The sequence below is a fragment of the Protopterus annectens genome, chromosome 14.part0 (genome assembly GCF_019279795.1).
Source record: "Protopterus annectens isolate FY-2018-M chromosome 14.part0, PAN1.0, whole genome shotgun sequence".
NCBI lineage: Eukaryota > Metazoa > Chordata > Ceratodontiformes > Protopteridae > Protopterus > Protopterus annectens.
Genome location: NC_056748.1, coordinates 636,138,350 through 636,164,922, shown reverse-complemented (window position 1 = coordinate 636,164,922; position 26,573 = coordinate 636,138,350). Strand labels below are relative to the sequence as shown.

The 26,573-nt window shown below is 39.7% G+C and overlaps 1 protein-coding gene across 1 annotated transcript in view; it reads right to left on the bottom strand.

The window, feature by feature from the left end:
- Positions 1-8,889: 8,889 nt before the first annotated feature.
- The window catches only part of CTNNA3 (catenin alpha 3), a 2,496,777-nt gene continuing 2,479,093 nt past the window's right edge, over positions 8,890-26,573 (bottom strand). The window contains exon 10 of the mRNA XM_044055603.1: positions 8,890-10,683. Coding sequence (XP_043911538.1) covers positions 10,396-10,683 — 288 coding nt within the window. The 3' untranslated portion in view covers positions 8,890-10,395. The remainder of the gene's footprint in view (positions 10,684-26,573) is intronic.

The following is a 26,573-nucleotide window of genomic DNA, read 5'->3' as shown; positions in this document are numbered from 1 at the left end:
GTGTTCCCTCGTGTGATAAAATAACTGAGTCAGTGTCTGGGCAGTGATGTAGCCAAGAACGCTTGTCTATCAAAGAATTCTGATTGACCGACTTTGCACAGATGGTTTGCATGAATACAAAACTAACTTCTACTAAAAAAAAAAAAAATCTTTCAGTAGGTAACTAGAATGACATCTTTCACTGACTCTTGATTGATTTCTTGTTGATGTTTATATCTTCCATATACTTTATTACATATGTAAGTATAGCAAATATATAACATATCTAAATCTAGTAACCTTGGCATGATGTGATTTCATTATTTGATAAAATATTTTGGAAAATAAGGTCTGAATGTCAAGTATTACTGTAATAGTTTGGTATTTAATTAACAGTAATCAAATTACCTTGATTGAATTTGGTCATTCATAAAGCCTTTGGAGTATTTTATTTATTAATTTTGCAGGGCAGAGGGCACGAAAGGCCAACACATGTTTTTTTAGATGTGGAAAAAGATCAATAGGTCAGGTAGCACACATTTTTCATTATACAAGAATAACAAATATATGCCTCACATCAAATGTTCCTTTATATAAGTTTCCCTAGCTAAATATGCTAGAAACCTTTTAAATATCTAGTTCTATGTCAATTAGCATTAGTGTGAACAGTCAATCTCTAATAAATGCAAGTAAAATATGGACTACCTTGTCAAAGAACCTGAAAGTGTATTTGCTTCTTATATTTTATTACTTCCAAACTCAAATACTCACCAGAATAAAGTGATTTTATGGCCTGCTGCTATATCAGTTGATGATATGGGTGCACTTTTGGAATCAAGTTTCTTTCACTTTTAATGTACTACTGGATGAGTGTGTCTCCTACATTAATTACATTAACTCTCAGCAAGCCATCTTACCATGCATTTGTTTGTCTCTAAACTGAGATATTTTGTTGTACTCTGTAGGACAGTACAAAATTTTTGTGAGCAACAAAGTGTAGATGTCGGACAGGATTCAATGTTGTATTACATCTCATGAATGTCATAATATGGAATTAAATCAGAAGGCTCATTTCTTAACATCATATCAAAATCTGTAACAGAACAAATAAAAAAAAATAAACTATTTCGTACATTTTCTACCATAAGTTTCAAAATCGTGGCAGGTGGAACGATAGAATGATGACTTCTTGCATTATGTAAAACAATTGAGCAACAGACTATATACTTTTGTACTAATAGATGGAAATGATGATTTAGCAGACAGAACTAAGCAGTTAGGCATATTGTTGTTGTCAGTACTAAGTCCTTTGGTAGTTTTAATAATATAAGCAGAGTGTGCGGCAAGATTACTAGTCTTCAGTCATTGGGAATCATTATAGCGATATTTTTTATGTGTCTTGAGAAAAATGCCCTCTTTGGAAAGACCTCATAGATTCTTGGTTCATATCAATTCATAGCTATATGAGCATTCTCCCTGGCATCAAAGAAAAATATCACTTTCCATATTGTGCAGAGTACCATTACATGGCTGAGATCCACCAAGGACTGGAACACAGAACATTCGCAGAAGAAAGGAGACTTTTTTCCCCAGAGGTATGCTGCAGGGCTGAAATGTGCATCCTAGAATGCTACAGCACTAGAAAACACCTTTCGTATTCCAGTTTATCTGTTTTATAAAGAATGAATACACCTTCTACCCCTTTCATTATGTCCTTGATGACCGATTTTCTATGGAAATCAATCTGATGTACACTGCTGACAGACGCATGGTAGTAGCACCAAGATATATTTCTGCATGGTAAAATGTAATGCAAGGGATGACTCATGATAACGAAACTGTCATACAGTTATGACACTAAAGGTGACTGGAAGGACTTAGATACCATTTTAACTTACTAACACCTATATGGTGTGGAATGTTGCACCTCTTACAGTCTGCAGGCATCCTTCCATTCCAGAACGTTTTCTGAAAAATAAAATTAAAAAGCATAACATATTCAAGGCTTTTCTATTATGGGACATCCTAGGTTAACAATCTTGGTGTGATTTTATTAATAAACCCTTGCCCTTTCTAATTCAACTTATTACAAACTGATAAGTCATTTTTTTTTTAAAACAGACTCAAGAAAGTTCTGGATGGCATAAGGACCTATGGTACTGGAAGTTTACAAAAAAGGTGCTATAGGCTTGAATGAGTTAATCTATAAATCACTGTGGAGTTAGGCACTGTTATACTTTAAATCAAATGAATAAAAATTAAGGCATTGCAGCTTTGGCAGTCAAGAGGTACTTGTTTATTGGATAGGGTGGAGATTGATCACTACCATGCCACATAAAGTGTGTCATGACTCCTGTTCAGATTTTACTCCTAATTTACCCCAGTGATGCCTGTCTACATAGGTAATCAATAGCCCTTGCTCTTCTTCATAGGCTGCAGGTGACAGAATCACTCAATGTTTTAGCTTTTCTTTTTTTCTCATTTTTTGCCTGTCAACACTGATCAATTCATTTTACAATGAAATAAACACCGGACCGTGTAAATGCCTCAATAGAACAAAATATATATAAATATAGGTGATGTATATCCTTATACCTTGAAAGTATTGTAAGGTTTTATATATCTTTTTGCTTTTAAAGCTATGCAAATGTGACCTACTATTCTTGATTTACATGTTAGACAAGAAGGTTTTTTTAGGGGGGTGTGTTGCTTTAAATGTTCTACTTCCTGTTACTGTTTTGTATAAAAAGGAAGTTATGGTGTGTGAGTTTATCTGATAAAGTTTCTTCATGGTGAAGAGACGAAAGTGCTAATCTTTTGTGTTAATGCATTTGTGGTTCTACTTGGAAGAATAATTTTACAGCTTGTAGTGTTTCTATTACCTGTGTACTGCAGTTTGGTGTTTTATTGGGGCATTTCCATGGTCTGGTTAACAGTTTGTGTTTGTTCAGCGTATTTTGGTGCTGCATCTTACTTGTTTGGTTTGGTGCTTGTAGCCAGAATGGAGCAGGAATATATCTCAGCTTCTTCTAACACAATACTTGAGTGGTTCCATTGAGAATTTTACTTTGTTGATCCAGCAACTTTCACAACATTCGGAATGGATTGAACAAGTGGCAGCACCCCATTTTAATACATCTCTATCAAACAACAATGGATCCTTCATTCATTCCTTTTCCCAAAGAGGACTAAACCTTCATGTAGAGTCTGAACTGCAAAGAAGTTTGAATAATTTGCCAGCCTTGGATGAAGGGCAGGTTAGTAATATGGTGAATGGTGTTAATGCAGCTAATGAACGGGGTAGTCATTTGAGAAATGGTCCCCCTGTTCTGAATGACTGGTTATGCAGTTCCTTTTGTTTTAGTGAGCAGCAAAAGGTGGACAGTGGTAATATTATTAATAATTTGTCGGAATTAGACTATATTTTGATGAAAATTTAAAAATTGCAGTTGGGCAATGCCTACTTTTCTGAATGTTTGAAACCGAATATTGCACCAAAGGGACTGTGTATGTAGCATTTTTCCACTGAGCTGGCTGCAAATTCTCCATTCCATAATGAACTGATATAAATGTTTAACAGGCATAGAATGGAGGACATGGGTCTGGTAATCAAACATAATGAGAAACTTATTGGGACTTTAAGTGAACATGTGGCACATCTGGAGGGTTAAATTTTATAAGACCGCAGTATAAGGAATTTGTGGTGGAATATCTTTGTATTTTTAGATTTATTGAGAAACAGATGACTGTGATTAAGAATAGGAAGGTTAAAAAACTTGTTAGAGCTGAAAAGGTATACAGTGACAATACTGCATATCCCCCACCCCCATGATCTCAACAGTGGGGTAAAAACATTTTATTGGGTAACAATTGCAGCCAGTGGAACAAAGTAGATTTGGTGGGGAGAAAGCAGTAATAAATGTTGTGAATGTGGATGGTGAAGGTTTTTTAGGGACAGACGAATTTACCCCACTGAGACACTCAGAGCGGATGAGAAATCAACAACGAGGTCGGAACCAATTTGCTCAGCAGGCGGAGTTCCAACAACCACTGAGACCATACAGGATGGGTGGTTCATACAACAGGAGGGGCTGGGGATATCAGAATAGGGCATGAATGGTTGTGACACTATGATGGATAGTCAAACTAATAATGTTGTTTTATGACCTGTTTCAATTTGTTACAATAATGACCATGATTTAAAAGTGTTTATTTTTTCTTCAGTTTCTGTTGATAGATGCTGCTGTGATTTGTTTGCAAAAGGTTTCACCTTCACTCCAAGTAGGACTATGGATGTGGCTAATACTTTAATCGATTTGAAACAATATGTTAGGAAAATCAATTCTGAAATTATGTTTCATAATGTACATAGTGTTACTAACCCTTTAGCAATTCCTAGCACCTTTAATCCTCTATTACATCCCTCACTGGAAGTTTTTGAAAAATTATGTGAGATTGATATACAGAATATTCATGTGTATAATTTATCAACATTTAGTAATGTTAACCAGTCTGAAAGGATGAGTTTAAAAAGTTTGAGATGTAATAAGTCTGTCAGACTGAGAACTGGGAAAACTACTCATGTGCTAACTCATTTGCTCAACGCTTTCTGGAATTCATAAATTCTAATGCCCTGGATCAGCTTGTTCATACCCCCACCAGGGGCAGCAATAAACCTGGACCTGGTTATTACCAATATGGGCAACCGATGCTCCATGCCAGAGGTCAACTCCTCGCTGGTTAGATCTGACCACAAGGTAATCATCCTAGACATCAATATCCCGCCCCTACTCCCATTAAGGAAACCACCGTAAAAAACTTCTCCAAAGCCAACTTCATGCTTCGTAAGACAGAAGTGGCAAGCTTCACCACACACATACAGATGGAAAACAGAGGTACAACTGCCTATACAAATGCACTGTATAAGCAAATACATGAGTGCATGGATCGTGCCATCCCAAACAGAACCAAGACACAATCCTCCAAAAAAAGGAAGCCAGTCTAGTGGTCCCCTGCCATAAACAATCTCTACAACAGAAGGAAGAAGCTCTTGCAAAAAAGAGTAAAATCACAATTGCAGGACCTCCCTGGTCAGCCTCAGTAAGAAGCTGAGATCCCTCATAAAAACCTCCAAAGCTAGTTATGAAAATAAAAGTGCCACTGATTCTAAAGACAACCACAAAGCATTCTAGAGCTATGTCGAGAATCTCAATGGTGACACTCAGATCTCCTCTGAGCTACAGCACAATGGCACTAGATATACAGAACCAACTGATATTGCCAGCAACCTGGCAGATAGGTTCAGTGCAAACTTCACACCCCCTCATCCCCCCAAAGGGCCCATCACTATACTGGAAGAATGCAAAGCCCCTATAACCACGGCTGCACAAGAAAAGACTGCACTCTCTAAAGCCAAGAACACAGAATCCATGGGGCCTGACAACATCCCAGACTGTGTTCTGCATGAACTACAGGATGAACTGGCAGCCCACCTAAGTACCATGTTCAATCATAGCCTCACTTCAGGCTTTGTGCCTACCGAATGGTTCACAGTGATGGTTATCCCACTCCACAAAGGGGACGCCACCACAGACCCCAGGAACTACCACCCTATTAGCCTGATGAACCTGGTCTGCAAGGCCATGGAACGTATCATCTTGGAGCTTATAAACAAGGATATAGATAAACTCCAAACTCTGGACTCCACTCAGTTTGGGTTTGTAAAAGCAAGGTCATGTCTCCTAAACCTGATTGACTTCTTTGAAGTAGTCACCAGAGTCGTGGATGAGGTTAAGGTGGCGCACACAGCATATCTTGACCACGCCAAGACTTTCAACACCATCCCCCACTCTGGAATTATAGATAAACTCACTAGAATGGGCATAAATCCCTATGTCACAAAATAGGTGACCAACTGGCTCAAAGACAAAACCCACACAGTGAAAGTAGCTGACTCCAAATCCAACTTCAGACCAGTGACAAGTGGAGTACCACAGGGTTCAGGCCTGCGTCCTCTCCTGTTTGGCATCTACTTCTCAGAAGTCCAGGCTAATACAGCAGCTCTTTGGCTAACAAAGTTCGCAGATGACTGCAAACTAGGTGCCATAATAGAATCACCTAATGATGTGGACATTCTACTAAGGGGCCTCACTGAGACTGATGCTTGTTGTCAAAGTCATAGCCTCAAGCTCAATGCCAAGAAGTGCATTGTCATCCTCTTTGGGTACCCATGAACTACCACATAGGTGGTAGCCTACTAAACACCAAAAGTGTGATAAGAGACCTTGGGACACAGGTGGACAGTAGTCTCTCCTTTGATAATCACATTGCCACAGTAGTCAGGAAATCCTTCTACGTGGCACACCTCATCATAAAGGGGTTCACCTCCAGAAAAAAAGAGGTCATTATTTCTTTCTACTCGTCCCTCATCAAACCCTTTATAGAGTACAATGCCCCATTTGGCATGTACCTCGCAAGAAATCTACAACTAGAAAGACCACAGAAATACCTCAGTAAGAGGATTACTGGCCTCAAACAGATACCATATGCAGACCATCTCAAAAAACTCCAGCTCTACTCCATCGCTTATTGCTTACTCAGAGGTGAATTCTGTCTAACAAAGCCATGTCAAACCCAGATCTGTTGGACATGCTACACTTAACGAAACCACAATCCCTCTGAGCCACATGCCAGGGACCTAAACCTTGCCACCACAATAAACAGAACATGCTTGAGGGATAGATTCCTGTCCCAGTGACTTCCCATGCACTGGAACAGACTACGCATTCATGTCAAGCAAAGCTCCTTATTAGTACTCTTTAAGAAAAATATCAACAATTGAATAGGAAATTCACCCCAGGGATCACTTCTGTGGCACTGCTAGACAGGGGTGCAGGGAAATAAGTTTTTTGGGTGGTGAAAGCCAGGGAACCTTTTTTGGCTATGCGTTTATAGGCCCCAGGGCCGATAGCCTAGTACCTACCTATGAACCTTTGAAGCCAGATAAAGGGGGAGAGCTTGTAATAATGGAGAGGTGTGATTATGTTGTGAAAATGAGGGTGATTCTTACTAGCACAACTTATGACCCCAGTTCATTGAATCAGTTAAATGGGGCTTATAGACTAATTAGGGGTGTGTTGAATGATCTCTTTATTGAGGGCAGTATTTCATTGAATTAACTTAACAGTTTATTGGTTCACTCCCCCATTACCTGTACTATGTTTGGGCTTCCCAAATTGCATTAAAGCATTGAACAACCCCTACCCCCCATGCGTCCAACAGTGGATGCAAGAGGTTCCATCACAGATCCAGTGACGAAATTTCTTGATATTAAATTGAAGGATTTTGTGATGGGAGAGCCCTTCATTTGTAAAGATTCATCGGCACTTTTGGATAAATTGGATCAAGTGGCATATAAGGATGAATATATTCGACATAAAGGATTTATATTCAGTCATCCCACATAGACTTGGAGTGGATTGTTTTTTGACTACCTGTTTGCTAAAGCGGTGCCACAATCGGAGATTAATTAGTATGAACACGTGTTGGAAATGGCCATGATGAATAATTTTATCTTTTTTGAGAAGGAATTGTTTCTACAAAAGGAGGGTGTTGCAATGGGTTCAGCATGTGGGGGACTGTATGCTAATATTGTAATGCTTCGATGGGAGAAGCTATATTTATTTGATTCTAGGTGTTTTTCATTACTGTCAACTATACACAAGATTTTTAGATTATTTATTTCTTTTATGGGAAGGCCCAAAAGATGAGATTGAATTATTTTTAGAATATATTAATGGGACAACAAATTATTTGAAGTTCACCCATTGTGTTAATGAGGAGAGGATCTAATTTTTGGATGTTTTGCTTTGTAAGAATTATGTTATTGGTAGGTTTATTTCTTTAATATTTAAGAAAAAAACCTACTCAGTTTTCTTCACTTTTCCAGTGCCCACCCATTTAAACAGAAGTGGGCTGTCCTAAAGGGACAATTTGTACATGCAGGCTTCAACCTCTTAGGTAAACTGCGGCAGTTGTAAGTATATTGTGCATCACCCAGTCAAATGGCCAGTAATAATATATTTCTAACCACTAATTTAATGAAAACATTCTTAAACATTGACTGAAGGGATGACAAAGCATGCCCAGTTTCTGCTTTACACACACACACACACACACACACACACACACACACACACACACACATGCACAAATGCACACACAAACACACACACACACTCACTGAGGGACTTACACAGATGTACATATACATATTCATGCACTTGTGTGTGCATACACATACGTATACACACACACTAAGTACATTCAGACACATGGACAACTATTCATACACTTGTACGCACACACACACACACAAGCACACACACACGCACGCACAGACACATGCACAGACACACACGTGCACACACACACACAAAATCAGTGTATTGGCTACAATCAAACTGACATACCTCCATTATGTTGAGCCAATAAATGCAGAGGCTCGAATGCTGTTTCTGAAGAAGGCTGATATAGTTTTCCTTTTAGTTTACATGACGCAGTATGGTACTGTACAACAGTCCATTTAGCATGCAAGCTGCATTATACTCTAGATGCTGACATAGCTGTTTAAATTCATCCTGGTGACATAGCAATAGAGCTAAAGGTACAAACTGGAAAGTAATGAGATTCTGGCATGACAGTCCATGCTGAGCTGATAATGAGCTGCTTCCTGTGCCCACCGTATAATCTTTGATTCCTTCCACCTTGCTTTGTCTACCATATCACTCTCTGCAAGTCACTTGAGCAGACAAGACTCTGGGGTCACCCCTGAAATGGGACAATTGTATACAGTGGATTTACCTGGTTAAAAATTACAGCATATAGCCAATCCAAGTTTGCTGAGTAATTTATTGTAGTAGTACTGCTTTAGAGGACAAGACAGGGCGTATATAAGGACGATGCTATGATTATGAGTCCTAGAGTGATAACCCGTTCTGAGACTCATCTATTAATAAAGGTTACTGATTAAGAAGTAAAATGCATGACAGATATAACCAGAGCATATCTAACAATTTTTATAAGTTGTGTTCCATCTTTTCAAAATATACTAGATAACATTATGAAGACAAATTAAAATGCATTTAATTGCCACATTAAAGAATAACAAACTGTGTACGTTGTTTTTAAAACAGAAGACTATGCTATAGTATATTTAAAAATGAATACCTAACAAACTCACAGCAGGCTATGTACTAAGTGTTTATCTTAAAGCACATGCTGGAGAAAGCCAACACTAAGCGCTGTATATAAACCTATAGGTGGAGTGAAGAAACACCCTATTCACAGTAAACTTACTGCAATAGAAATCTGATGAGTGATCAGAACTCTTTCAGGTGCGTAATCCAGCAGAATTATTTTGTTGTCATTTTTAGCAATGCCCAGCACAGACAAAAAAAACACATGCTCATACATATACTCTGTACTCATGCACATGCGTATATAAATGCATACGCACAAATATACACTTGCTTTTATAAAATACTTTTACCATTCAGATTAGACTAAAATATAAGATACAGGGAAATGTGTATAGCAACAGAACCTGTTTTTCACAACTATTAATTAGATAGCATTATTTTCAAAGCATTTAGAAACATCTCCGCAATAGCAATTTGTTCTTATTGATGTGGAACCCTGTATCGTATTTTCTCAGCTGGGACTTCCATAATGAGATCTGAATTTTAAGTATGTACTTGCTTTCTTTCCAGAAAATTACAATAATTTTAACTAGGGAGATCAAAATATTGTTATACTATGTTTGAAACTGCAATATAATTGTTGCCTTCAAATAAAGTAACACAACTGTATGTAACATATTATATTGTACTGTTAATTGTATGTGAACAAAGACAAATTCAAAGGGAGCAGAACAGTATCGCACAAATACTTTTACATATTTTCAGAAGGATTTTATCTTTAAAATTATAGTATTTATTTTACATTTATTGACAGTTACTAGAAAGCTATGCTGTAATCGTATAATATAGGCAAGTTACTAAAGTGATGCAGTCTTGGTATGGTGCGCTATCTTTGAAAATGTGTATACTTCAGTTATTTTTCATGACCAGCACAGCTCTATTTCTTTTAATCTTTCCATGTATAACTGTTGTTCCATTATTGCCTACAAAGTGAATATGTGCAGACACGTCTGTGTACTATTTAATGTAACACTTACATAAGATATGTCTTTGTATTCATTTTTGAAAATCAGGTCTGTTTTTCTGTTGTTTTTCATGAGAAGGCATTATTCAAATATTTATGATCCCAGTCTCTCTTTGTTATGCATCTTTTATATCAGAAATAGTTAAAAATAAGTGGTAAAATAATAAATGTCAAAAAGACCACATTTCAGTGTTACTTAAAAACCTTTCCCTGAAATTCATTCATGACTTTAACAGGGTGGATCATCTTCTTAGTAGAACCTTTTCTAACAGCTGCTACAGCTTCTTCAGGCTTCTCCCTTTTTATCAAAGGTTTTTTTGCAGGAGCCTTCATTCTCCAGATGACAGCAGGGTGCCATGGACCAGATGTGGAATGGATCTTTATAATCTTATTCGAAGAAACATATGACATTTTTACTGTTTGTACCACAGCATTCATTAGATTTCTTGCAGCCACAATAAGGGATGTGACATTATCCAGCTGTTAAACAAATAAACAAACTTGTTTACTATGGAAAAAATTATAAAGAAATTATTTTCTAAAGGAAGCATTTAAAACTGTGCATCAATATTTCATAATACAGCTATTTCAGTCTGCCTTAATTGCATTTCTTCATTTCACAGAAGGAATCTATATACATTTTGCATTTTATTTTCCCGTGTCATACCTTTCAGAAATTTGTTAAACGCATGACATGTACTGCCAAATCAATAACACATAAAAAGGTTAAAGGTACTCCTAGCAATTTTTTACTAATGATGTCATAGTAACGAGCCTTATTTTCACTTGCCTCTTCATGTGCCTGAAAGACAATTTCATCTTACAACAAAGTTACTTTCACCCTAAAATTATTATTGCTGCAGTGTGTATCAAGCAAGGTATTAAAATGCCTTATTGTACAATTGTTTCAAATTCACAGGTATGCAGTGTATTCATTTCTAGTAAACACACATGTACTTCATCATAATGCTGCAGAAATTTGCTTATTATAGACCTGTACTGCAAGTTTTGAAAACTGAAGATGCAGCATTAAAGCATTTTGTGGATTTTCTGTTTTTGCAATTCAAAAGTAAAATAAAGATAAGGACAGAACCTTTTCAGAGAAAGTCGATTTTCAATGAGTACAGTCTATAGCTTTCAGTGCTATGGATGGCAATGCATGATACTACTGCAAACAAACATCCATGTTTAGCAATCTGATACAAGTTTGAGCTAACACTACAGTGTTTCAAGCCATCTGCTGTCTATTCTAGTGCAGATCATCACAACACATGTTCCCATTGTTACTTGCCATATATCTATTCAAATAAAAGTGATAGCTAAAATATACTTTTAAAGAAGAGGTATTAAAGAGGTGTTAACTAAGTTATGTCTTTACAGTAAGTACCTTTGGTTAAAGAATTGGCAGAAAATGACATTATATGAGGCAAACAAAATAATCCCAGTAATGAACTGTTTTATACTGCAAGCAGCAGCACAATTATGCTCCAGATTTGGAAAAAAATACACCTTTTTGTAGAAAGATGCTTGTCAGAGTCTTAGACATGTTTCATTGCTGTTAAGGTCTAGTCTTTTGCTAAATCATAAACACTGACCTTCGCAGATCAATAAGAAGAACTTAAAAAATCCCGCATTACCCACACCCAGAAGTGGGTTATTGCTATTATACTATGACATTATTTAAGAAAAGAAATAATTACTTTTCTTAAATAATGGCATTGTATAATGCCTCTTTGCTGCCCTTCCACAGCTGTCTGGTATCCGCGGCATTTCTAATTTACTGCGCATGCCTACGCAGTACATCAGAGCTGTGGCCAAAAGCAACGGAGAAAGCAAGATCTCCATTGCTTTTTACTGTTTCGCTATGTTAAATGGGTTTAACATAGCGAGACAGCTTTAAAATAAGCAACGGAGATCTCCGTTGCTTATTTTAAAGTTGTCTCGCTATGTTAAATCCATTTAACATAGCGAGACAGGTTTAAAAAAAAAGCAACGGAGAAAGCAAGACCTGTGTCGCTATGTTAAACTCTTTTAACATAGCGAGACAGTGTTTTAAAAGAGACTTACACTAATGGAAAAAGGTCCGGTCATTGATTTACAACGTGCACGCTGGCCAATCAGTGTGCATGTTTTGGAATATTAATGAGGGGTCATGGTGTAATAACAAATAAACAACCCTGGGGAACTCATCTGACTTTCTACCTCTCTCAACTTATTTTTTTTTTAAACACAAAACCAATCCCACTTCTGTTAACAAGTCCAGCTAGCCATCAAGTAAAACTTCGTTGGATAACACTAAAAAGTGTAGTCTTTCAGCAGATCTTCATTTCAGAGGGATGATGCACTTCACTGAAGGATCGTGAGTACCTGACATGAGTGACTAACATCATACCGTTAAGTCACAGACTCACTCAGAATCTGGTTGCGATAATACATAAGTATCCAATTTTCCTTTTTTATTTTTCTCTGTCTTATTGTGAATTGGAGCAAAGAAAGGTGTATTTACTACAAAGATCTTTCTGATAGCACTAAGTGTGTTGCAGCTTTTCAATATGTAAAGCACTTAGCTCTCTTACACTATATTTCCTTGCAATAGTCAGGGTTTATTTACTCTATGGCAATTAAGTACTTATCAAAATGAAATATTAATGTGGTGATTTTTTTTTTTGTATTTACTCATTCTTCTGATCTGAGTGTGGTATGTTAGGTATGTACACTCAATACAGTGGCTATAATTGGTGGACATGTGAGTGTATGTGCTTGTATGTGTATTGTGTGTGTGTTTGCATGTGTATGTATTGGATGTTTGAAATTAGATGCACTGTAACTGTCTATAGCAATGATCTCAAATATATATCTGTGATCACTATCTGTGTATTAATTCATTTAATCATAGAGATCTGACATCAACAAAGTGGCTGTACTTGGTATGCACTTCTTTGGGCATGAATTTCTGGGGAGTTGTGATGAGTTTCACTGTATGTATTTGACATCATTGAGCTGTATATATTTCTGTGTTTGTATTTATTTCATTCATTTGATTACAATTAACATATGAGGTATTACACAGTTAGGAAAATGATTGTAATTGGTAGGTACATCTTTGTGGGTATTTGTAAATGTATTTACGAGAGTGTGTGTTTATGTGTGCGTATGCATGTGCATGTGCTCACATGCATATGTGTGGATGGGTTTGTAATGAGTTGCACTGTACATGTTTGACAACAAGACATTAAAATTTGTTACTCTATTTATTTATTCATTTGATCTTAGGTAGACAGCTAAGTTTCGCACAGTAATTAAACTGTCTGTAAATAGCTGGCATATCTGTGTGGTGTGTGAAGATGCATTGCTGTGGTCATTATTTATGTAGTTATTTATTCATTCAATCTAATGAGGCATCTGAGGTGTACATACTCAGTAAAGTGAGTATAGCACATGGGCAGGAAGCAATCTATGGATGAAACTGACTGATCCCTGCTATCCTTTGATTATATTTAAACAATCATTGGTCTGTCTTGACAGGAATAGAGATCACATTCATGTACTAAAATGTATTATTGTGATCATCATTTTTATTTTATTTCACAGTTGGGCATCTGTGTCATGTACAGTCAATACATTATCTATAGTGACACAGTACTAAAGCAGTCTACAGATATGTCTGTTCTTTGATTACAACTTATTACCACTCATTTGTATACTTCATGCAACATTCCATTCTTTGAAGTCATCTAGCTCTGCTGCACATACACGCTACCTCACATGCCTGTCTGTTTACCAGTTACAAAGCCTTTACTATGTATCTCAGGTGTTTGATTGTGATCAAGTGATTGAATAAATGCATAAAAACAGCCACAGTAATACTTTCAGCTTACTGCTATCAGACTTTTGCATTGCACCCCATTATATACCCCTTCGTGCATGCATGCAGCCAGACTGACGGATAGACACACACACACACACACACACACACACACACACACACACACACACACACACACACACACACACACACACACACACACACACACACACAAGACCATCAATTACAGCCACAAGTTTGAAATTGTACAACTCAGAAGCCTAACTGTGCTCTAATGAAAGGATAATTGTATAAGTAATAGCCAGAGTAGCATATTCAGTTAATTTCTGTCATTCCCATCCAATACAGTCCATTATATTACAGCATGTACACTTGGACATGCACAACCACAAACACAGACAACTTGCTATTTTTTCTATTTGTTGTCTTTATTGCATTATCTGTTTCCTTAGTTTCTGCCTAAAACCATTCTCTGTACTGCTTCTCACATGTTTAGTCTTTCTCTGTGTATGTCTTTCGACTGTAATGTCTGTGTAAAATATAGTAACTAATATATATATATATATATATATATATATATATATATATATATATATATATAGACAGATATAGGGATATCACCTGAAATTAATTTCCTTTAAACAACAAAAGTATTAACCCAAATTATAATACAGGCATGATTTTTATCTTGTTTCAGTATGAAATATTTTGTCAGGAAGAACTTAGCAAATAGAGAGAGAGAAAGCAAAGAGAGGGAAGCACTCCTTTGACTTCTGTCTGATCCCATGGGATTGGACACTCTACGTTGGCTATATAAGACAATATTTATATACCACATTGAAAAAAACAGGCATGACTGGCAGCAGAGATGTGCAGCATGTAATTCCAGCTGGAAATGATGAGTTTCTTCTTGGAACATGCTGGAAGCAACTGCAATGCTTAGTTATTCAAAGGACAACTAGCATGTAGTGCCAAACAGTGCCCCCAGTTCTCTAAGTCATGTGACATGAAATTTCATGAAAGGAGTTAGCATGGATATGAGCAGTAACACTGTCATACACCTACTGATGCTGGACCACACACTGTTTGTTAAGCTCAAGGCCAAATCATGCCTACCAACTCTAACTGGTGGACTCCATTAAGTGTTACATTATGCAATGGATGATGGTAATATTACTCATTCTACCTACCATGGCCTGACAAGGTTTTTGACAATATTATGCCAGCAGGCCTTGCTGGAATCTGTATAGGTTATCTACAGAGTGTTATGTCAGCTGGTGGATAGGCAAGTGTCTGACAGTCATAATCTGAGAAAATAGGATTGGCAGACTCATGCTGCAATGACACCAGTCACCTGTGGATTTCCCCAGACATCATTAATGGCATACCCCTTCTAGTCACTCCCACTCTGCAGTCACAACCACTGCCAGTGCCCTCTGACTGACTACATTAGCAGGTGATTGCATATCAGGAGCTGTCACCAAATCCCACACAGAACCAACAGTTATCCAGGATGGCCCGAGACACACATTCAGTTGTTGTGTGTGCCACTGACAAATACTAAATGCCAACAACTGCATAATACTATCCTTTGGAAATTCATCCACCCCTGGGAAATAAAGTAGTGTCCGCATAACACACATGGTTGACCCAAGACTCATGGACTTGTGCACACAGAGAGTAATGTAGCCTTTGACTGTCACTGATTGGTAAGATGTGGGGATGCATTCAATGTTGTGCAACCTAAACAGAAGGGTCTGTGATGTAACTCCCAGACTGTCATTGCTATACTGAATGTGGCACTCATCAAACCTATCATTGTGTACAATGGCACCCTTGCTATGTCACTACACAGGCATATCTAACAACTGTAGCAGCCACACAGGTTCCATGGTACAGCACTACACATTGCAGATAACATATCCTATGGAGTCCATGTCAAGACTGTACATGTGTAGTCTATTTCATAAATGCTTTGGAGGGGATGTGTATGGCTGCCATACAGGGAGGTGTCAGATCCACTATATACCTCTTGCACATCCATGACAGGGCTAACACATGTCTTACTGTTCTACACACCTACACCATCACTTTGGTATAAATAGTACATGCTGGAGAGACAAGTATGTAACACAGACAGTACACCATATATGTAACAGGCCCCCCATGCATGTGAAGCACACATTTGCTGTGACATACATCATGTTCAGGTTACAGAGTGGGATGCAGAACAAGACAATCATAGCTGTTGTACAAATGTCTGTACTGGACACAGGAAATATGTAGATGGGTCATCTCCAGTAACATAGCTTGTAGATGTGTTAGCTCCCAAAACCCTGCTGACACTTATCAAGGGTATCAACCCTTTTCACAGATTAGGGATGCATGAGTATGCCGAATGACTCCATTGTCCTTGTTAGCCTGTTATACACATATGGACATATGGAGCCATGCACCTATAGTACTGTACCTTGCTGAGGACATATTTTTTCTATGCTGACATTTTATTCTTTGCTGTGATGTCTATGGCTTTATTGCTGCTGTGTATCCATAGATGTCTCCAACAGAATCCTGAAAAAGAAATATAAATAGGTCTGTGACACACCTTTTATTTTTGAAGTATACAGCCATTACAAAATCATACAACAAAAGGTACCTCAGAATATTGTGGCTTACTCATTACAAAAGTCATCATACAGTATCTATCAGTAACCAATAGAAGTAGCGTGGTAAAATAACAATGCATTACACAAGTACATGTTAATTTATATAGTCACCCTGTGTATCAGACATATTGCTTCATTTCCCTACACTGATGATGAGTTTGACAGGGACATGGCACAGGTATCACTTGCACAGGGTGTTGTGTGGGGGTGCAAGAGGCCTAGGCTGACCCAAAAGGTTGACAGCAGGTGTGTGAGTCAGGAAGGAGAATCAGGCAAGAAGGACCATGGAAATGTGCTATGTGTTTCTGTAGGTGACCAGCATTTGACAGTGGTGTGTAAGTGTTTGCATGTACACAGTTAAGCTCAGTGCTAGCCCTGCATGTGTGTATGTTGAACAGCTTTGTACCATGCATGGTAGAGCTGACAGTTCACCATATCCAACCCCAAACACAAGAATTGGCTCTACCAAGAGTTGCACTAGTACCTCCATGCCCAAGGTCAGAAGTGGTGCTAGTACCTGAAGGTGACTTCTGTCTGCTGGGACCATGTCCTCCACAGGAATGCCCAGGACCATGATCCCATGTCTGCCACATCTTGGTGTTGACAACACACTCCCCTTTGTGGTGCTGGATGTACTGCCACTACAGGAACATAATTGTGCATGGCCATGTGGACTCTCAGCAGATGGAGTTGCTGACCTACATCCATGAGGCTGACACTCAACTTCAACCACACATTCCAGCACATACACTGTTCATCCTAAGACAGACACTGTCTCAAACCACCTTCTTTCTATTGCATCAGTGAACTGATCCAGGGTGCCACCAATGCAGTGAAAGCAGTCACGGATGGCAGAATGTGCTGCATCAATAAGCCTGACCATATGTCTGGAGTTCCTTTCAGAATGTGCCTGTACCTCCATGATGACCCTAAACATATACAGAGTGAACCGTGATGTGACAACCTGCAACAGGTGATGAAAGGACAGCAGGCCTCCTGTGAACACTCCTATCAATCCACCTGTGTGGAGCCTCACTCTCTGGCTATGGCCAGTGTCTACACTCACTGGAGCCATAGTTGCCACACTTTCCTGTTCAATGTCCCCACCCTCTGACTATCCAATATCTGTGGACACTGAGGAACAGGTATTTGTAGGAATACTGACTGTTTGCAGTGACAAATGAGGGCAGAAGAGTGATGTCAACCTCTGGGACAAATTCAGCCATAGAAACCCCCACCTGTGCCTCACTGTGGCCACCATCATCATCAGAGTCTAAAGAGACGCTGACATCAGGTTGTGTAGAGGACAGAGACCAACCACCCATGGTCAGCTGTGATAAGAAAAGAAAAAACAGTACATTAATACCTACACTATTATGCTCTGCAGTACAATGTTACAATAAATGTACAGGTCTATACACTGTTGGCATTATTACAGACCTGTTGAAACCCCAACATCATATGGTAGGACATGAAGACATTACTTTTCCCACAAGCAGCTGTAATTACTTGTAAATAAAGCTCTTTACATAGCAATCTCATCAGCAACAATGAGGTACACTATTGACATTTGTGAAGACCCTGCCCAGTTGACACATGTGGCAATCTGTAATGTCCTGACAATACTGTCACATCTATCAGTGTAGTCACAGCTACAATGCATACATATGACTCCAACATGTGTACAGTCAGAAAATATATGTGCAGTTGGCAATCATGCCAACAGTACTCCAATCCAGGCAGCAGACCTAGGATGACACTTTAGGGATTACATTGTTGTAAACCTACATCTATAACAAAACAGTATTGTGCTTACCAGGAGCAGGACCATGGCTTTGTCCAATACCTGATAGACCTGTGAAAAGTTGAGGGAGAGGTAATGTCAGTACAACCACATGTTGCACCACAATAAGATAATATGTCTATATATCTCACATTTGCAGTAGCTACTGTGTTAATTGTTATATCAGTCAGCATCTGAGCATGAGAGTCAAAGTGCAGTTAAACACTCCCCCAAAGAACACAGACCTTACACCCACAAAAGAGTATGTACTACCTGACACACTTAGTGCTACAGTATTGCAATGGTGATCGAACTAATGTTACCTGCATAGTCCTCTGATGTGGAAACTGATGAACAGTGTGATGGACACATGGGAGCTGTTGTATGTGTCTAGGTTTGCCAGGAATTCCTCAGTGGCTGAGAGTGGGTGTTCCACTGTAGGCCCTCCACCAGTGATGCCATAACCCCTGGCTACATATGCTGCTCTTCGGCATACAGCATTGATCATGTCCTCAGATGACTTGTAGCATTCATGTCACAGACAAGGTCAGCCCACAATGCTGCCTGCTGTTCCCGGTTTTGCCTCCTCATGGAAAGTAGGAGTTTGTGGTGTTGCCGGAAGCCTTCAAGTATAATATCATTCTCCATATCTGTGAAAGGTGTACAGCGTCTTGGGTACATGTTTCCTGAAAGACGCATGACAGGATCACATATGTGGAAGTACACTATGTAGAGATACAGCAAGAACAGAATGGGTGGCAGTATCCACTGCTTGATCACACATGTCATATTCCACAGTGTGCAAAAATAGTAAGCATGTGGATACAACTAAAATACCAGTGATAGTCAGCTTTTCCCATGTGTGCCATGACAGATACTGCTATACGATCCTACACACAACACTGGAGTCAATTGTACTGTGTCCCCTAGGAGCAACCCTCCTGATAATATGTCAAAACAACAGTGCCAAACAAATAGCAGTGTGCTATTACAACCAATATAAAGGGGCAGTCCCATGAGACCAGTGTGCCACACTGACAAAAAACATTGCATCCTTGATGTATTGTACGTCCTGTGTAGGCAGGTGTAACAAATCTGGAAATCAATGACATGCCATTATCACAGTTCTATGAAAGTCTTAATGCTGTAATTCCTATTTCCTGTAAGCATATTCACACATCTGCACTCTGTTGTAAACAAAAATATTACACACCAGAAAGGCTCATCCAGACTCTGCTACACTTTGCTGTGAAGGAAAGGTTAGTTTGCTTTTATTTTTTGTATTACTGTATTGCCTTTCTATATTTTGAATACTGTAGTTTGTTTTCTTTACCTTGTGTTTTGCTTGCATTCTGTTTTAACAGCATATTAAAACTTCAAAAGAGACCACAGCTCTCTGTTCTGAGTCAGGCAGAATGTTTCCCGCCCTCCCACCCATTTTAGTTGTCTTGTTAAATACCACTGTCTTTCTAGTTGCCCACCTCTTATGTTAGTCTGACCATATATCTCATTTCTCTCTATTTTCACTGGCTTATGTGAGTAATCACAAAATCATCATTTTTGAAATCCCACCCCTTCAATTATTTAAATTTATTGGCCATCCTACAGTATTTCATAGTACCAAAATACAAAAGTGACCACCCCTTTCAATCCATCTTGCTGTTTTAAAAATAGTAACTATCCACTAAACCTTAACTTTTTAAACAGGTAAAACTGAAGTTACCTACTTTCACATCTAACTTCTCTAGTGCACACTGCAGAGTGCATTCTTTTCAATCTTAACTTTAAGCATCCCTGTGACTAGCACTTTCTCTAATACCTGCTGGAAAGCACTAGGAAGCCTTAAACTCATACAAACACTGAACTCTCCTTGTTAACAAGGAGAAATTAATAGTAGGCACTAAACAGCCTATAATTGCAAAGTACCTTGCTAAGGAAACAGCTCCTATACTTTACAAAGAAAAAAAAAGCCCCAAACCAGGCATGTCCAAGGGTCAGCTTCCGGTGATTTCTCCTGTCCACCTGGTGAATCTGGGCATACTGGGGCAATGCAGCAATTGCCTCATGTACACAGACAACCCTCTCCTCCTACCACCCAACACTACAACCTGTGAGAGATGCACTTACATAGCCAAAATGGAAGCAAAGCTCTCTCCACTCAAGATTGTGCTAAACAGTCAAGTGGAGAAGGTTAACACCCACACTACACCTCAAGCAACACATAGCCCTTCTAAACCCACACCACCAACACCCACATATAGCAACACTAAATCCACATATGCAGAGGCCCTTAACTGTAACCTGCCCAAGCATCAAAGACCTCTGAAGCTAAAACGCAAACAAACACCAATCACAACCAATGTGTCACATAGTTCACAACACCAGTGTGCCACCCAGCAACAGCCCCTAAGGCAAGACAATGTACCTAACACTTTAGTCATAGGTGACTCTATAGTCCAGCACACTGATATCCCTCTCACCAGGTTGAATAAGGAGAAAATTACAGTCAGCTGCCTGTCGGGTGCCAGGATCCGCCACATAACGCAAGCACTAAAGTCACTCCACAACAAGTACAAATATGACTCTGTCATTGTCCATGTTGGAGTGAATGACTTGAGACGTACCTCCCTGGACTACATGAAAAGAGACATGGAAGAGCTATTGGATCATGTGGCCCAGGCAGGTATGACCCTAGCCCTGAGTAGCATCCTGCCTTGGCCCAGAATGATACCACAATATAAGGATAAAATGATTGACTTCAACAATTGGCTAAGCTTATGGTGTCATTCAAAGGGGATCCAGTATCTGTCTGCCTGGGATGACATGATTGACAGACCACGATGCTTTGCCAGAGATGGTCTGCACCTGTCGCCCCTGGGATTCAAGTTACTGGCTAAGGCTCTTGATACCCCATAGTGCCTTTTTTAGGCAAACTTCAAAGGACAAAACCACCACCATAACAGGTACAAGCATGCAAAATCTGAAGGTAATGCTACTCAATGCTAGAAATCTAAACCTCAAAATGCACTCTCTCGAGGCACTCCTAAAAATGGAGAACATCGATATCTGTGCAGTAACTGAGACCTGGTTCAAGGCTCCAGATAGCACCCTGCAATACCAGGCTACAACTCTTACCACACTTTTCGGCCACCAAACCAGGACCAAAACACTAAAGGTGGAGGAGTGTCAATATTCACCAAGGATATTCACACCACCAGGCTAGTTGGCCAACAGAATGTGTCTGAAATTCTCCAAGTGCAACTAACACTAGGTAAGACTGCAATCCAAATTGTAGCTTGCTACAGATCCCCCACCATACCCCAAGATTCTCACTACACCTTTCTAAACATACTGGAAAATATTAAGATAGAACCAAACACCCTAATACTGGGCGATTTTAACTACCCTGCCATTAACTGGGAAAAGTACTCATGTCCCAACACCTTTGCGCAACGGTTCTTGGAATTCATAAATTCCAACGCCCTGGATCAACTAATCCATAGTCCCACCAGGGGCTCCAATATCCTAGACCTGGTCATTACCAACATGGGAAATCAATGCTCCTTACCTATGGTCACCCCCTCGTTAGTCAGGTCTGACCATAAGCTAATCACCCTTAACATCCACATCCCACCCCACCCCCAGTAAAGAAACCAGCATAAAAACTTCTCCAAAGCCAACTTCATGCTACTCAAGTCAGAAGTGACAAACTTCATGACACCTATGCAGACGGGAACTGAAAGTTCAACTACTGAATCCTACACTAAGGCACTGTACGAGCACATCCACTCATGCATGAATCGTGCCATCCCAAATAGAACCAAAATGCTCTCATCCAAAAAAGGAAGCCAATCTGGTGGCCCCCTGCCATAAACAAACTTTACAACAAAAGGAAGAAACTTTTGCAGAAAAGAGGAAAATCCCAGGATGCAAAAAAACTCCCTTACTAGCCTCAGTAAGAAACTGAGATGCCTCATAAAATCCTCCAAAGCTAGTTACGAAAATAAAATTGCCAAAGATTCCAAAGACAGCCACAAAGCATTCTATAACTATGTCAAAAATCTAAATGGCAATGCTCAGATCTGCTCTGAGCTAAAACAGAATGGCATTAAATATACTGATCCGAAGGATATTGCCAATATCCTGGCAGATCGATTCAGTGCCAACTTCACCTCCCCCTCTCACCCCCTAAATGGCCCATCTCAATTCCGGAAGATTGCCAAATTCCAGTAATAACAGCCATACAGGTACAAAATCCACTCTCTAAAGCCAAGAATACAGCATCCATGAGACCAGATGACATCCCGGGCTGTGTACTACATGAACTACAATATGAACTGGCACCTCACCTAAGTGTCATGTTTAATCATAGCCTCACCTCAGGTTTCGTGCCCACTGAGTGGCGTAGAGCTACAGTTATCCCAATCCACAAGGGGGGATCCACCTTGGATCCCGGAAACTACCATCCCATCAGTCTGACAAGCCTTATCTGCAAGGCCATGGAGCGTATTATCATGGAACTTATAAACAAAGACATTGGCAACCTTCAAACACTGGACCCCACCCAGTTTGGGTTTGTGAAGGGCCAATCTTGTCTCCTGAACCTGATTGACTTCTTTGAATCAGTCTCCAGAGCCATGGACAAGGGTAAGGTGGTCCACACAGCCTATCTAGACCTTGCCAAGGCCTTTGACACCATCCCCACTCTGGAATCATAGATAAACTTACTAAGTTGGGCATTAATCCCTATGTCACCCAATGGGTTGCTAAATGGCTTACTGATAGAACCCACACTGTAAAAGTAGCCGACTCCAAATCCAGCTCCAGACAAGTGACAAGTGGAGTACCTCAGGGTTCAGTCCTGGGGCCACTCTTGTTTGGCATCTACTTCTCTGAAGTACAGGTCAACACTAAGGGACTCTGGCTAACAAAGTTTGCAGATGACTGCAAACTGGGAGCCATTATTGAATCCCCAAATGATGTGGATACCCTACAAAGCGGCCTTACAGAAACAGATGCTTGGTGCCAGAGCCATGGGCTCAAGCTCAATGCCAAGAAATGTATTGTTATCCCCTTTGGGAAAAACATGTATCCATGAATTACCATATAGGTGGCAGTACACTAAACACAGAAAGTGTGATAAGAGACTTAGGGACACAGGTGGACAGTGGTCTCACTTTTGATAACCACATCGCCACAACAGTCAGGAAATCCTTCTATGTGGCAAACCTCAACACCAAGGGCTTTTCATCCAGAAAAAGGAGGTCATTGTCCCAATGTACTCATCCCTCATTAGACCCATTATAGAATACAACACCCCATTTGGTATGTACCTCTCAAGACATCTGCAACAACTGGAAAGGCCTCAGAAATACCTCACTAAAAGAATCACAGGCCTAAAGCAGATGCCCTACGCTGACCGCCTTAAAAAACTCCAGCTATACTCTGTCGCATATCGTCTACTCAGAGGCGATCTCTGCTTAACATATAAGGCCATGTCAAACCCAGAGCTGTTGGACATGCTACACTTAAAGAAATCCCAATCCCTCAGAGCTACACGCTGCAGGGATCTAAACCTTGTCATCACAATAAACAAAACATGCTGGAGGGATAGGTTCCTGACCCAGAGACTCCCCAGACTCTGGAATAGATTGCCCATACATGTCAAGCAGAGTTCCTCTTTGGATCTCTTCAAGAGGAACTTTGACGATTGGATGGGAGAAAGGAAATTCATCCCAGGGATCACGTCAGTCACCCTGCTAGACAAGGGTCCAGGAAAGTAAATAATGTGGGAAGAAATAGCCAGGGAATTGTTATGGCTAGGCTTGTATAGGCCCTAGGGCTGATAGCCTAGTACCAACCTATGAACCTATGAACCTATGGAGTGCAAAACTCCTCTGTTGATATGTGGTGATATTTATGTTTTTGCAAACTTGTGTTTTTTGCACAGAAAGTCTCAAACAGAATGGTTCCCCATAGCCAGCAAGTTTCCTTTTAACATGCTTCTCATTAGCAGGCAATTGCCTCTTAATGAATCTGTGGTTCTGAAATGCCAATATCAGCCAACACAACTGATTTGCACTATCATCAGCCAGTGACATGCAGCCACTGTACAGGATATAAGGCCTTCAGGTAGATTAGCAACCCTTTCTGATATGTTGTGCTGGACATTACTGGGGTGAGAAGGCTGTCTCCCAGAGGGTAGGTCTGTAGCAGCTACCTTTACATAGAGATGTGTGTGCTATAGGCTGCAACAGGTAATATTCTTAAGCACAGAGTGTGAACACTTTGGAAGACAACAAGCTGTTGGAAAAACTGTGGGAGCTGTGCAACCTTGTTGTAGAGGCTGAGTCAGAGTGAGGATAGCCATTCCAATCCAAATAAGGCATGCGTTTAAGGTAAGTATGTTAGGCAACAGTATCATTAACAGAGTAGTAGGCAACAGGTTTGTTGTGTCCTTGAGCAACACAGGGGATACATATAACATTATGTCCACCAACTGGGCAACCATTAGGCCACGTGTTACAGTCTGGTACTCATTTGGAACATGTGTGTTGGCAGTCCTTGTTACAAGCAGGGGCTTCATATGTGTATGTTAGTTGTGCAGCTGTGCTAATCTGCACTGTGCATTTGAAAGGCTTGTCAACTGCACTCTGATATTAATCGGCCTCATTTGCATTACCTGAGTTAAAATCCTTTGTGAATGCATATTAACACATGATGTGACACTTTATGCACTTATAGTTTTGCTATAGGGATATGTGAAATGTGTTCCTATCTGCAGGCCTGTGATGTCCATCAGTAAAAAGTAGAAATTTTATTTCAAATGCATTGTGTGGATAAAGAGTACCTGACTCTGTCATTAATTGATGGCTTCACAATAATGTAATTAAAAGGTGCACACCACTGGATTTGAGCCCAGTACTATGTGTGGTAAAATGTATGGTTTGCAAGGCATTTAACAGACTGAGACATTGAGTATTGAGTATTTGCAAGATATAAGCCGACATGCAGGCTGGGACATCCTTTTTTACAGCCATAATTATGTGCATGGCTTTATATGGATGTATTTCTGGGTCCTATTTGAACATGTATTTTGCCAGCAATGCCCTGGCAAGTGTATTTGTAAATATTGCTGATAAAAGGAGTCATTTAGCTGCTATTAGAAACCTCACTTACATCCATTGTTCTGTGTTTGGCTTTCTTGTGGTGTACTCTTGCACCAAACTCCAAGGTGCACTCCCAATTTTTGCATTACTCTTTAATCAAGTTTGCATGATGAGGCGCAATGATCATCTCTGCTTAAACATGCTTAAAGAGTGTTACTTGCAATTACTATGTTTTGCTTATACCACCTGTTTTAATTACAGCTTTGTGGCATGGCAGGTTAATGCATTGGTCTACAGGTGCGATGGTCTTGGGTTCAAAATAGGGGACAGGTGTTTATTTTGTGTGTGTTTATTATCATTTAAAACACATATATCAATATAGCCCCATTTAGCTGAGCTTAGTGAAGCTAAACAACGTGCTACATCATCCAATGTCACACTAAAAATATATAAAGAAAAATGGGGACATAGGAAAATGGTGAAATGGGGTGCAAGCAGGGGGAAAAACATTGTGAAATTCAGGTAGGTATCTGCAGGAAGGGTGTCGGAAAGAACCACAGCTATCCATTTCTTGTAGAGCAATAACTGTGCACTTTGACAGAATTTGTAGATAACTTTGAACTCTCAACCCAGAGAGAGGGGTGAGGACAACATAATTGCGATGTTAAGCCAGATGGATCAAATTATGTGTGTCCAGTGGACACGTGGGTGAAATGGAGAGCTACATATGGGACAATACTTTTTTTTTGGGGGGGGGGCAGATGTACTTTTTTTCTTTTTAGGTGAGAGTGGAATGCTAAGGAAAGGAAATAGGTACCTGTGGGGGTGGTAAGCTGGGTAGGTGAGGAAGCTTTTGCAGAAAGACAAGACAGAGAAGACAGCAGACAGGGGTGGTATAGAACACAAGATGTGGGTAAACACCTTGGATAGGGAGAGTGTTGTGGAATATCAGTCCAATGTGCCTCGACAAGGTAGCAGCGTGACTC